The 14,965-nt window shown below is 38.1% G+C and overlaps 1 protein-coding gene across 1 annotated transcript; it reads left to right on the top strand.

Moving 5' to 3' along the window:
• The first annotated feature begins 437 nt into the window (after positions 1–437).
• Positions 438–5,500, top strand: LOC111594058 (paired mesoderm homeobox protein 2A). Its single transcript, XM_023307182.2, has 4 exons — positions 438–690; positions 751–949; positions 4,891–5,108; positions 5,166–5,500. Exons 1-4 carry the CDS (start codon positions 607–609, stop codon positions 5,487–5,489), a joined length of 825 nt encoding a protein of 274 aa, XP_023162950.1. The 5' UTR covers positions 438–606; the 3' UTR covers positions 5,490–5,500.
• Positions 5,501–14,965: the final 9,465 nt, after the last annotated feature.

The raw sequence follows: 14,965 nt of genomic DNA, 5'->3' as shown, positions 1-14,965 counted from the left end.
TGCCACTTAAATGCCCAGAACTTGTTGCTACTTTTCACCTCGTATTTCATTTGAGTTTTTCTCCAAACGGCGACGCCCACTCAAAATGTCGGATGCAGGCGTTGATCTTGCTGAGATCGGCCAATGGCAGATGGCTGCTATAATTAGAGATCGTGAGAGAACGAGAGCAAACATACTTGAGATGAAAAGAGTGGAAACATGTGTGCCTCTGTGTGTGGATGGATATGTTGAGGAGGCTCGCATCTTGAGGCTAATTTCAGTGGGCACACGACTTTGGCACGGTTTAGTATCGTCGCGACAATTATCGTAATTAACTCGTTTATGTGTTGTGTACTAATCCAATTAACCAAGTTCGCGCAGGATGCCCCCGAAGATGCAGCGCAATGAGACAACAAAATAAATTAATTCAATCAGCATCCAATTAGAAAGACAAATGAAGAATTTCAACTCACAATTCGCATGCCTAATTGAATTGTGTTCTTTGCTCTTGCCTCACAATTTCGTTGTCATCATCATTACGTTCATCATTATTAACAATTGTCCAATTAGGCAAAACAGTGATTGATCAAGTGATTTGTACAAGAATTTAAATTCAATTTACCAACCATGTTAAACTATCAGCAGCAGCTGCATTCCATACCCGTCGGCAATGCCGGCAATTTCTATTATGCCGCCTCGACAATGCCGTCGGTGACGTCCAATGCATCCGGACCCGGTTCCGGGGCAGCTCACACCTTGGCATCCATCGAGGCTACGTATGCCGCACCGCCTGGGCAGCCTGTGGAGCTGGAAGAGAAGCTGCATCAAGCCTCCTATGTCAAGGATAAGGAAATTACAAATCGCCGAGAGCTCGAGAAAATGCATCGCTTCACCGTGGACAATCTCATTGAACTGAAACAGGATGCATTCGCCAAGAGCAAATTATCCATGGAGTTGGCCAATAACTTTGGTAAGTTACAGTTTATTTAATTAAACAGAAAACTAGGCTAAAATGAATGCGTCACAGCAATATGCAGAGAATTCCAAACGTATTGCAAACCGAAACTTAATACATGTGTGATAATTTCTTAATTTAATAAACACCCTCTCGAGAACCACTATCATGTCAAACTTTCTAGATATATTAGGCCATAAATAAAAATCATTCATTTTTCGGATACATTTAACGTTCATAAAAAATAAATACGATATTTAACTGACAAATAATGATGCTTTAAAATCTTCTAAATTAAAGGCAGTTAAGAGCGAAAATAAATATTGTCTTTTTGATAGTTTTTACGCCAAAAATATTCGAAAAACGTGAATTTTCAATTCTAGTCCCTGCATAACCCGCTAAACCTTTCCGATAAGTTCTTAGTTATCCAATAGAATTACAATTTGCTGACTTATTTTAATAATTTATTTTTATTATATAATTTTATTATATAATTTAATATTATATAATTTACTAAAGCATTTATCTTTTATTACAAAATTGTTTATATTTTTCAGTTTTTAGATATATCTTGAGTTTTGGTTATAACAACAATTAAAACATCTAAATTGCATTCTTTGTCTTTAGACTTTATTTTCAACAATTTTTTAAAATATCTGAAGAACCTTGTTTTAAAGTAGCATCATCATTTCGATAATCATTCCCGTATTTAAAGTGTATTTTTATATTTTGTGCAATGTAAGATAAGGTCTGATAAAGTGACAAGATTTTCCAGAGACGCCCACCTGAGGAGTGGTAAATCTAAAAATAAGATATGTTGCATAACAGAAAGGTGTAAGAAAGAAAATTATATAGTGATTATATCCATGCCCACAAGGGCGAATCACAAAAACCCAAATTTTCCAAAATTTTTTAGTCTTTTAATGAGTATTGTGCTTATTTGAATGTTTTAGTACAAAGAATAAAAATATTTATGAAAATATTTATCAAGATTTTTATAGTAAATTCAAAATTAATTTACTAATGAAATTAAAAAAAAAAAAGTTACATCTACGAATTAAGAATAATGATTCCCCGATCAAACCAGAAGTTTAAAAAATTAGTGAAATTATTACTTATTTCATGTTTTGAAAGTTGATGTTTTCTGTAAGATAGATTTTTTATTTTATCACCTCAGAATACCTTTAAATTGGTTTGAAATATTTACTCATAAACCAAAATAGAATTTGCAAAAAAATTTTGATACATTTTTAAAATTTTATAGTTTACTATTCACTTAAGGTAGTTTGGAGGCATTTCATAGTTTATCATCTCTACATGCCACACGTCTGCTTCAGGGTGGCAATCATCAGGCTATACATTCCGTGTAGTCGGTTTTTTTTACTTAACCCAACAAAATCTTTTACCCACGCCATTTGTCTCAATTTGTCAGCGGAGCTGTCCGCGGGATGGCATCGTAGATCAGGCCAGGCGCTCCACAAGAACAACTGCATGGGGTCCCAGGGGAGGAGTGGGAAAACGAGCTGGTTAATTTGAATTGCCAGCGAATCGAGCAACGAGCGATAAAAAACAGTTGCAGCTTAATAAAATAAAATAAAAAACGAAGCACGAGAACTCCAAATCGAAAGGGAAACCTCAATCAGATTTGTAGATAGGCATGGGCATGGGCATGGTTAAGAAAAAGGGAAAGGGAAAGGAAAATGGAAAGCGAGTCGAACTGAAGACTGGCACATGTTACAATCCGAGCAATGATAAAAATAAACACACGCCTCTCTGGTCTCAACCATTTACAGCAAACGTGGGATAGGGGCTGCAACTGCAACAGCAACTGCGACTGCGACTGGCTGGTCGTTTTATGCTCCACTTGGAAAATATAGTCGTTGGGCCGCGCTGTTTGGCGCTTCGGTTGTTCAAAGGCATGCGTCCTCTGAGGGAATATCATGTCAGCTTTGATTACGTTTTGTCATGTTGACAATGTTGAAGTGTTGTCTGCAGTCGGAAATGCAGCTGAAAAGGGGACAAAAAGGGACAAAAACTGTGTGCCTGGCCAACGATTGAGAGTTGACTCCTGATAGCATTGCCATTGCCAGCAATGACAATGAGACGCGTATATTTCATAGCAAATTATGCCGCTGACAACAGCACGGGCCTAAAACCAGGCCAGGAGACGAACCGGAGCCAACCCGCACGCTCCTTGGCTTTTTCGCAAAGCAACAAAGATGAGGCTGTCATCCATTTGGTTGTGCAATTGGCGGCGGCATAAATGAGCGAATGTCGCCCACATATGGCACCTAGATGTCATGCAAGAGCTCTCCACAAGTGTACAGCCAGTTGCAGCTACCTAAATAAATCACAATATCTAGCTATATAAATGCGTACACATAAATATATGTATATAGAGATCTGCATCCATTGCCTTTGGCATGCGTACGCATAATATCATAAATTTTCAGCTCATTTCAATTCAAATTTATCATTTACGAGCTAAGCATCGCACATTGCAATACATATCTATATAACATGATACTCATAAAAACATAGCTGCGTCCTTTTGCGAGAAGTGTTAGCAAGCCTTTAAGGATTCAGATGCATATATGATTTTCTATATCTTTGAGCTACATACTTATTATTTATTATTGTTAAAAATGCAGTATTATTTTACTCGAATTAGGAATTTATTTTATTCAACATTTGACTCTCCAACTGTCTGTAAGAACATAATAATAATTAATATGAAATTTGTAACATAAACTCGTGCATAATCGCATCATTAACTAATGCTGAGGTCAATTGCAAATTAAACTAAATATTATATACACTTTAAATTATATTATTTAAACTTTATAAATATAACTTTGTAATCTAAGTTTTTTTCTTTTATTGTAGTTATAGTTGTTTTATGTTAAGCTAACTTTTTCGATAAATTTTATAATTATTACAATGTATAATTTGACGATCTTTAGAATTTTAAAATTAGTATAACATAGAAATGAGTTAATGGTCGGTACAATAAGGAAATGATTGTGTGAACAAAGCAAAGTCGTATAAATTTGAATAGGGAAACGGAAAATGCTGAGATGAAGTTTAAATTGAACTTATTAGCATAGATTTATTTTGTTGTAGTTTTCATATTTAAATTCCAGTTTATGCTTAACAGATTAAAATAGGTCTCGTACGAAGCCTAAGACAAGGGATATGAATATTGTGTCTGTGGCTGCTTTAACTACAAGTTTTCCTTTAAAAATGAAATTCTTTGCCACAATAGCTATTATGAATGCATAACGATTTGAATGAGGAATATTTTGTTAGCTGCTTAGACTCTGACTCTGCAATTTAAAGAGAAAATTTATGATTTCTAAAAATAAGTAAATCGTTGTGCGATTCCTTCTACTAGCTTTTATATAATTTTGTCCAAAGACTTGAAACCTTTCTTAGGCATATTGAATGGATTCTGGTTGTAGCCAAAGTCTTTTGCATATAAAATTATATTATTTATGCATTCACTCTGCTTATTCTATTTCGTTGCTCTTTTTTGTCATCTTTGTCTTTCGTCTGAAATCAATTAGTGAAAGTAGCTGTTCGCTTAATGTCACAATTTCAGTTTAATTAATAGATCGTAAATTTGTGGCGTTTGTTTTGTTCGTCGGCTTGCCACCTAAAATTAGTAGACAGCTGCGCGACCATGTTGAAATATACATACGTTTGTCGATAAGTGTATTTTATGACCCATGCCAAATGTTTATGACCTTCCCGCTGGGTATAGAGCCAGCGAAAGGATCAACGAGAATGCAAAATTTAATGTGTTCAGAAACATAAAAGTGTGCCCAAAAATTCTTGGGCTGTCAAGCTAATAGTATATGTCCGGGCTCTAATCGATTATTTATGGGTCTTCCACGAATCTTAATAAAAGCCAAAGATTTTCTTATTAATCGTTCTATAATTGTCTTCCGTTGTAGGCGGCGTCAGCGGTTGTGGCGGCGGTAGTGGTGGCGCCGTCGATTACCCCAACAATCTCAGCTCGGGGCACTCCAGGAAGCCGCGTCGCAATCGCACCACCTTCAGCTCAGCACAGCTAACAGCGCTGGAGAAGGTCTTTGAACGTACCCATTATCCTGACGCATTTGTACGCGAGGAACTGGCCACCAAGGTGCATCTGAGCGAGGCGCGTGTGCAGGTAAGCTCAGTCTAACTCTGAGACACAGAACTATTTGTAAGCCCCAATCCATCTTAGGTCTGGTTCCAGAATCGTCGAGCCAAATTTCGACGCAATGAGCGCAGCGTCAGCCTCGGTCGTCCGCTCTTGGACACGGCTACGCAGCTGGTGCCAGCTCCAGTGCCCAACAATATGCACAAGTATCCAAATTTGACTCACAGTGCACCACCCGGCGCCTACGCCCTGAACTTTGCACCACTTGAGCTGCGCTCCTGCCAGAACTACACGAACTGCTATGGAGGATTCGGTGCGACTCCAAGCAGTGCCAATGGCGTGTGTTCCTTCTTCGGAGCGCCCAACTATTGTGTAAACTATGCGAAAAATGCGTATCCCTCGCTCTGATAAGGCACACGGTGGACATTGCAAATGTATTTCAATTAGCACAATTGCATTATCTTAATATTATTTATATGAAATTTTTACCTGACTAATATTTATATTTATATAGTAGACCATTAAATAAAATATGCTAAAAATTATGTGAATGAGCTCAGCGGTTCGAGAATCCAAAGTTCATTTTACATTTTCTTATGTTTAAATTGCGTTTCACGGTTAAATATTCATACATATAAATGGGTAAAAAACCGTTTATGGAAAAAACCAAGCCAATTTATAATCATCAACTATGCATAATTCGCCCTTTCAGAGCTTTTCAATTATTTAGCTGTCACAGGTTTGCCAAATTAACATCGCTGATTTAATTATATACTTTGATAGATGAATTAATTAAAAATTCATATGCATACCTATGATTACAAGACTTACATGTGTGTGCCCATCTGTGTGTGTGTGTCTATCATACGCATGTGTAAATTTGTATAATAAAACTTAATTAAAGTCGAGAAGCAAAAAGGAAAAGACGCTGGTAAACTTTTCCAATCCACAACAGCATTCAAGTACATTAGGTTTGCGGGCAACGCAATTAAAAGGACAGATTGGCATAATGAATGGAAACTACAATATGCTGAAACCTGTCTCAGACAGCAGGTAAATTAAGGCATTTATGGAACTTAGATTAAGTTCCAAATGACTTTATACTTTGTTGTGAGAGAAAGAGTTAAAGCCACCGCCAGCTGGAGCAGCTTCCCAAAGGATTTCGTGCAAATCTCTAAAAGCCCATCTAATTTATCATACAACAAAGCCTCCACGCAAGTCCATACATAAGTAAGTGAGAGTAGTCTATAAGCGGGTCTGCACGACTACAAGATACCTCAAGTATCAGACGGCATTGCTATTTGCTACTTTGTGAAAAGTCAAATGACAAATTTGATATCTTCAAAATATATTAAAACCCAAAGTTCTTTACAGACTTAAATGTGTGCAGTAACTGTGTTGATTTCCATAGCTCTTCGACCATATATATTACAAAATATAAAGCCTCTTAAATATCTACGATATGTGCTCGCATTATCCCACCTTCGTTTTCATACATTTTCAATGGATTCAGGGCATAATAAGTTTGTAATATAATAGCACAAAACAATACGGCAACATTCAGGGAATTTCCTTGGCATGTGTCTGCGTGTATGTGTGTGTGTGTTCACTTGTGTGCCATTTGCTTAATAGACAAAAGGTTAACAAGTACTACGAAAAAGTTTAAATGTAAATAAAAATTCCTTTCTCAGGCCAGCGTGACAGGCCGCAAAAAATGCAAATTAACATTTGGTATGTAAGCGATATCTGCAACTAATTTGCATAAAGAGCAAGTGTAAGAGAAATGGAATCAGGGTGTGCCCACGCGTGTATGTGTGTGTGTAGTCTCCACATTTTTACAATATTTACTAAATGACAATATGGCTTGAGAGGCAGCACAAAGGCAAAAATGCGTTTTGTCCTTTATTGCGATGCGGCAAAATAGTTGCAGACAGACGTCAAGGGATGGCAAATTAACCGAGCCACGACATTTGCTGACATGCTACATGTTGCAGGGCAAAGCTGAGGCAATGTAAGTTGAAATAGAGAGTAAGAGGCACGCAGAGAAACCAAGGCAGTTTCAACTTGTGTCAAATCAAATGTTGTCCAAGAAATTCCAGTACCCACAAGGCAACCCTGTCCCTGGAGCAAGAGAAACTTAAGTTATGTATCGAATGCAGCTGGAAACATATTTCAACATTACTATAATAGCTTAAGATTCAGGCTTGATTAAAATGTATCTAACAGCCAGAAGAAATCGTGGCCGCCCCCTTGATAAATAAGTATTCTTGATCAGCAGCAGCGGCTGCGAATCGACTTCAAGCGCTCAGCCTGCCTGCATGAAAGCGCTTTAGGTCTTTAAGCCTCAATCATCCCGTATTATCACATAGATGCGAAATTTGAAGTCTCCTTATTCAGTATCATCTCATTGCCAAAAAAACATTATAACCAAAATACTCTATCAAAGCAGAAGGACTCACAGTTTAGTCGGCCCATTGCACGCATTCTATATAATTGCGTGATAATTTTGTCTCTGTTAAAAAGCAATTATTCATACGCATATATCAAAACAGAGTTGAATGAGAGCTCCTACATAGTGTGACACAGCCTGACAGAGTGAAACAACAGGAGGCACTTCCATTGCCCTCTGTTCTGTCAGATGAAAGACTTCCCGACCCGACCCGATGCGCAGTCGCAGTTGCAGTTGAAGTTGCAGTGGCAGTCTTCTTGACAGCTACTCAAACCTATACAGATATGACAAGGGTGATGAGATTTGTGTGGTACTTAAGCATGTGTGCAATGACGAATACTCCCTAGTTTTGTTGTGAGCCAACCACAGACAATGCTGTCGCATTATGATATCGTATGGAAGAACATATCATATATGAGTTACGACTTATAAGAGCTGAGAAATATAGTTCAAGGCTCAGTTCAAATCGGTGTTTCCCAATTTAATTAGTCGATATGTGCGAATTTCTCAATATATATAGAAACCTTCTTAGGCCAATTAAAAAACCAGTTTTTCTTTGTTTTTGCGTGACGAAGCTTTCTATCTGACTCCACTATTTATTTATCTGTTGGTGTGTTTCTATTTTATCTGTTCGTGTTTACAAAAATTTTTTACGAAAAATCACTATAAACAAATATATTGCTACAAACAATATTAGCCAGATATTAAAATCGAAGTTTGAACATTTGTTGGTAAATATTTTAGCAGTAGGATTTTCCCTATGTTCTATATAGAGCATCACCGTAAAATTATTATAGTATTTGTTTATAAAATCCATGCTATAATCGTGCATTTTACCCACATCAAATTTGCTATCTAGGCAGCTAGCGAGTAAGTCGTTGGTCAGCGCAAACGTATGATCAACACATTCAATCTGAGATCGGGCAAAATATACTATGAACTCTAAGCTCATTCTTGTTATGCACTTAATTGACAAGTCGTCCCTGAATTCCAATACTTCACAATTAAGCAAAAAAGGCGTTCCAAAGGCAACCATATATACAGTTGGCGTCTTTTCCATTTGATATAATGTATAGGGAACTTTACTTAGCAATCTATATCCGCTCCACTTCTGCCCGAGCACTTCCGGAAACAATGCCGAGCAGAATTGAACCCAGTTTCGTACATACATGATGGCGCAACCCTGGTGATTGGACATATTCAACAATTTTGTCAGATGATAGTTCAATAGAATGGAAAGCCAACCTAACTTCCTTATTTTTTCTGAATATCTAATAATAGTTTGACGCCTGACGTTTGAAGTTTGAAGCTCGGGTTGGGTTAACATGATCATCACATGATCAACACATAATTGTTTTATTTTCAGTAATATATATTTCCATGATTGCTCATAGATATTTATGACTACACTCAAGTGTATATCTGACCTTTATTATGGTCAGACAGTCTGAAAAAAGCTCCCCGAATAGAAATTGGAAATGTATAGAAACCCGATTGATGGGTTGATTAACATTTGCTTACAAACTTTACTTCTATTTTTTGTTTTGTTTTTTTTTTTTGTAGCACCTGTGAATGTGATAAACAAAAACGAGCAAAACGTAATTGAATATATTATGAAAAAGTAAGCAAAAAAAAAACAAGCAGAGCAGCAGACACTGTGATTCCCAAAGCCGAGCTTAATTGAACACAGAGCGAAAACCGTAACCTCAAACCGGTTCTTAAAGGGGGCCTAAGTCAAGTGATTAGAATACAGCTTGAATCACAGATCCAGTTCTGAGACGATCTTTTGTATAAAATGGGCCACCTCCATAGCGGGACACGCACATTTCAAAGTAGATTCATTTGAGATCGGACCCAAAATGCGAGCTGTTAGTGTTTTGCTTGTGGTGATAATCGCGCTCTTTGGCGTGTTGGAGGCACTGCCACAGTTTGGAGGCTTTGGTGGATACGGTGGCTATCCCGGCGGATTTGGCGGCGGCTTTCCTGGCGGCTTTGGTGGTTTCGGAGGCGGTTATCCCGGCTATGGCGGTTATCGCGGTGGCGGCGGTGGTTCCAGCAGTGCCAGCGCTTCCGCCTCAGCATCGTCCTCCAATGGCGGCTATGGTAGCTTCTACGGCCGCTAATACTTTCAAATTAGCCCCAATTTATTGTCCTTAATTTAAGTTTGCTAAATAAAGTGAATATTAGAGTAAAGCTAGCTAAAGCCTAAGGCTAATCTTATACTTGAAAACGAAGTGAAGCGACGGTTCCCAAATCAAATATTAAATTGGATTACAATTCAATTATGCCTAAAAACGTTATAGGCCTCTGGTTAATATATATATAATATACTCAGCGAGCAGACATATTTCTGAGTACCATCGCTTAAAATCCAACTGATTTAGTGTTGTTTCCTCTCAAATGGCGCTGCAAGCCTGCCTTATGGCTATCCCAGCTATGGCGGTGTTTTCCCTATGAATTCGCTAACCAACTATTTCGGTTATTCAGATGCCTCTGGTGGCAGCGACTTGCCTAGTTGCGGTGGTTTACTCTGGTGGCTACATCGAAGTAACGCATTTGCCTCAGCATCCCCCTGGTGTGGCCTTTAGAAGCTTGTTTGTACGTTAAATACTATCAAGTTAAATCCAATGCGTTCACTTAGGCTGAAGTTGCCAAATAAAACTTTTGTTTCTCATGCTGTTCCGGCTGTACTTTAATACTCGCTCATGTAGCTAAAAAGGTATATTATATTAGGTATATTATATTATATTATATATTATTATATATTATTAACTCTTCACTAAATTGAAAAATCTTTATGCTCTTAAAAATTTGCTAGTTTGTCAACGTGTATTAAGCAGCCAAAATATTCGTTCGCATTTTTGTGGTTGTCTGGCGCAAGCTTTTACTACTTGGTTGCTTTCTTTTAGGCATTGGCGTGGTTTGGAATGGAATTCCATCATAAGTTGGTGTCAAGTTTTGCACTTGAAAACAAAACAGCCTCTGCCACTGCGTGTGCGAGTGTGTGTGTTAGTAAGTGCATTTAGTAAGCAACTTTTCATGAACAATCTGCAAACATATTTAAAGCGGAAAAAAAGAAAAGTTTTGCTGCAGCCGCCGACGGCCAAGATGAACTTTCACTTTGCCCCACTTCTGAAGCCAAAAGGGGGAAGATACACAACAATAAGGAATACAAGCAAGACGTGTGAGCACTTGCCGAAAACAGTGCAGCTTTATCCCTGCAGCCTACGTACGGCCTGCTTTTGTTAAGCTTGTGTTTTGGCCAGGCTCCAACTAGGCTTGTAATATGCCAAATAGATTTGCAGTTTCTGCTTCACATATTTTTTTTCTTAATTTTGCTTTTGTTTCGCTAGTTGTCCGCAAGCAGTTTGAACAGTTGAGTGGACTCAACTGTTGTGTCTTATGCAAACTTGTGCAGCAGGGGACATTTTATTGGTGCTGCTGCAGACGCAAGTTTGGTTCAACGACTTCGGCGCCGTCATTAAAACTTTTTGGCCTGTCATCTCTTATTGCAAGCGCCGGCCAAAGTTTGTCCGTGTCCGGTCCATACACATACGTTTCATACGCATTCACCATTGCTGCCCGCTTCAATGCCTGCCATATTGTTATTTTGGAATTTATGTGGAGGACAACGCAAAATGCAAGTCAAGCTATTCAGAATGCTCTTACGCTTGACTCCGAGCTGCATTGATGACCACATCCAGCTGGGGACCTGGCCACCAGCTGTGCGCCATTGAACGCGTCGCGGCGCAGCCATTGTGGGCCGTCAGGTCGGTCATTGTGTTGGCGAGCATTCTTGGCTTCTGCATTCAAGTGGCAGCAGCGCTCAGCTCGCCTTTCAAAATTTCATAATATTACCAGTTCGACATTAGACAGCTAAACGGGGATGACCGACTTTCAAATATCCGCAAATATAAAAACAAAGCAAATAATGATAAGCAATTTGAAAATCTAATTAAAATTGAAAATCTAATTTCTGATTCGAATGTCAAATTTGACATCTTAAAGTTATGCTTCAAAAATCAAGTCAAGTCAATTGTTCATAATAAATGAACATACATATTTCAATTGTAAAGTCTCAAATATAATCGAAAATGTTTCCATCGTCGCATATATACCCTGTTAACCCACTCTCAATACGTCCAGGGCATTGCCGCGTATATGTCCTTTCAGCATTTTATGCTGCCTGTCAGGCTGCCTGGTGCTCTGTGGGAACTGCGCCCATAAGAAACCCCAACTAATGATGACTGCCTGGCCAGGGACAAAAGGATGGCACTAAGCTTTTCTGAAGGCGTGGCTCCGATCAGAGCTGACTTAAATTTAAAAGCTGATTCAGTTCTGGCTCAATATTCATCTATACGACATGCACGCATTTGTCTGTCAACGCACGTCATGAACATCAATTTTTGGGATTGATAAGATGTTGGATGATATTTTTGAATTACGACCAATGCATGAGTCGACAAGCAAAGGGTGGAGCGGCCAGTGCCTGGGTGGAGGGGCTCTACAAACAGTTCGCCTAAAATATGTCAATCGAAATGTAAATCATTGCGTAATTTGCATTTTGAGCATTTGCTTCAATTGAATGACGCTGCTGACTTTGTTGTTGTTGTTGTTTCTGTTTCTGTTGCTGGCAACACGTGAATTATGGCGGCAATTTTGACAATTGCCAAGCTCCGGGCCACGCCTACCAACCTACAGCACCGCATCCGGTACGTGCGTATGTATGTGTGCATTGTATAACTTGCGCCCTCTTCACGTGCACATAAATCGTACTCGTTGTTATCCAACATAATTGTGTTGACATGTGGATGCTAATTTAAATGGATTTTACTACTATTTCAATGCTTTGCCATTCTGTTAAGTACATACTCGTTCCATGCAAACAAGAAATCTGATTTGCTTTTGCCTTATCGTATATTTAATATCCATTCTAGCTATAATGCCAATTGCAAAAAAAATCAAACTCATGTTTAACAACATAAGACAAAAAGAACTAGTTTGTAAAACAAGTTTAAAGTAAAATAAAGAACTAGCTCATAATACAAAAGGAGCTTAAAGGCAACAGATTTGGTAAGCAATTATCAGCCTAAGCTCTTTCAATTATCCAGATACAATAAATATGCTAAATATATTAATTTTTATGAAACAAAATAAGCTTTTTTAGAATATATTAAAAATAATGCTATTTTGATTTCAAAACTGAATTCAACAGGTCGTAAGCTTGACTCTACTCTCTGTGAAATCAATAAATTTCAGATTAAATAAAATTTAAATTGAACCCAAAACAAACGAGCTCGTTTCAAAACTACACCTCAAAATACACGCTGACAAGAAACCGAAAAAAGAAAGAAACAAAAGTTTAGAGGAGATTTGAAAATTTCTACAAATATAATTTCGACACGTTCGATAAGTGAAGGAATTAGATTTGCAAAAACGAATTTGTTACGAAAATTATGTTATGATTTATTTCATTTGATTTTATTTATGCAACCCCGTGGCACACCTGTGTCTCGGCCCAATATGCATATGGACATACATATGTATGTAAGCTCGTCTATGCAGAGTATGTAAATAGGTTTTTGTGCTTGTGTGTGTGTGTGTGCTTAACACAACTTTTCTCACGTACATGCTGAGCAGATGTGCATACGCCAAAAAGTGTGCAACAGCAAAACGTGATTTCGTTTTAAAATTTCAACGCTTTGCCGCTGTCAAAGGAGAATTTATTTGCGGAACGCATTCATTTGGAAATTATCGAGCAGGAAATTATTGGCTCCTGCAGCGCTCCTGTACCCCTGTTTGTTCTTCTCGCTTTGCTTGATGCAACAAATAAAGGAAAAAATATGTATATGTCGCGGCAAAACGTGAGCGTAAAATTTCCACAATAGCAATTTCTTCGCATTTCCCTCATTGCAAGCTGTAAAAAATGGAAAACTATTAATGGCTGCTCAGGGGGAAAAATACAATGGGTCACAATTTCACACAAATCGGCCAACCTGCTGGAAGGTTAAGGGTCATTGCGGATACTTAAACGAATTGACTGTGAACTCTTGTGGCTTCAACAAATAAAAAGAGACTTGCATATCGATATAACAATTAAAAGCTTTGCAATCAGCAGAATTCATTGGCTTACCAACTTCAAAACTTGTTTATTCTAGCTAGAACAAGTAAGAAAGCTCTAGTCGGGGTGCCCGACTAGGAGATACCTTGATCCCAGTCCTCTGAGTTTTTTAATATTCCGTAATTTGTCTCGAGTATTCAAAAAAAAAAAAAGAAAACAAATAAAAAACGACATTGCGAGACCAGGTTTCGAACCCGGATTGTTTGCGCAACGTGCACCAACTCTACCAACACCGCCACTTCATTATTAAAACAAGTAAGAAAGCTCTAGTCGGGGTGCCCGACTAGGAGATACCCTGATCCCAGTCCTTTGAGTTTTGTAATATTTTCCGTAGTTTGTATCGAGTATTAAGAAAAAAAAAAAAAAAAACAAATAAAAATCGACATTGCGAGACCAGGATTCGAACCCGGATTATTTACGCAACGTGCACAAACTATACCAACACCGCCACTTCATAACTAAAAAAAAAATAAAACAATAAAAAACATTTCATTTCCAGTGGTCTCGAACCCGGACCAAGCTGCATGCGAGCAGCCTCTCTACCAACGCAGCCACTGTCCTTCATACGCGAAGTGTTGCAAATTTAAACATAAGTAGCAGCTAATAATTCAGCACAATTCAATCGCAATTTCAATTCTTGGAATAGAAAAGAATACACGCATTTGAATGTATGTGTGCACACGCATAGGAAAAATGCGTGCGCGTGGCGCTGCTGACATGTGCTTTTGCAAATTGACCAAACGTTTTGTTTAATAACTTCTGTTTTACTTAATGGATTTTAATGAAATTTTCAGCATATGATCTACATATCCTATTGGCTTGGTTGAGATGCAAACGCCTTCACATAATGGCCCTAGTTCCAACTAAACTTAAATTTTAAGAATTTGGGGGAATTTGGAGCCGGTATCCAAAATCTAACAAAAATCAAAATTGCATAAAATATACATAAGACTAAATACAAAATTTGGAGGCTCTAGCTCCTAAGATGTTTGAGATATAATTTATTTATTGCATTTCAATAATGTTTTTATTCGATAACAATTAAATGCGAATAGTTATCGAATATTTGAAACAAACTTGACCTGCGCGTGCTATACACGGACCTACAAAAAAAATTTCAAGTCTCTAGCTCTTATAGATGCTGAGATCCACGCGTTCACACATACGGACAGACGGACAGACGGACGGACAGACAGACGGACAGGGCTCAATCGACTCGGCTTGTCGTCCTGATCAAAAATATATATACTTTATGGGGTCTGCCACGCCTCCTTCTGCCTGTTACATACATTTGCACAAAACCATTATACCCTG

This window comes from Drosophila hydei, unplaced genomic scaffold (genome assembly GCF_003285905.1).
Source record: "Drosophila hydei strain 15085-1641.00,03,60 unplaced genomic scaffold, DhydRS2 tig00000060-arrow-pilon, whole genome shotgun sequence".
Lineage (NCBI taxonomy): Eukaryota > Metazoa > Arthropoda > Insecta > Diptera > Drosophilidae > Drosophila > Drosophila hydei.
Note: the sequence above shows the minus strand (reverse complement) of the source record. Positions and strands in the feature narration are given on the sequence as shown.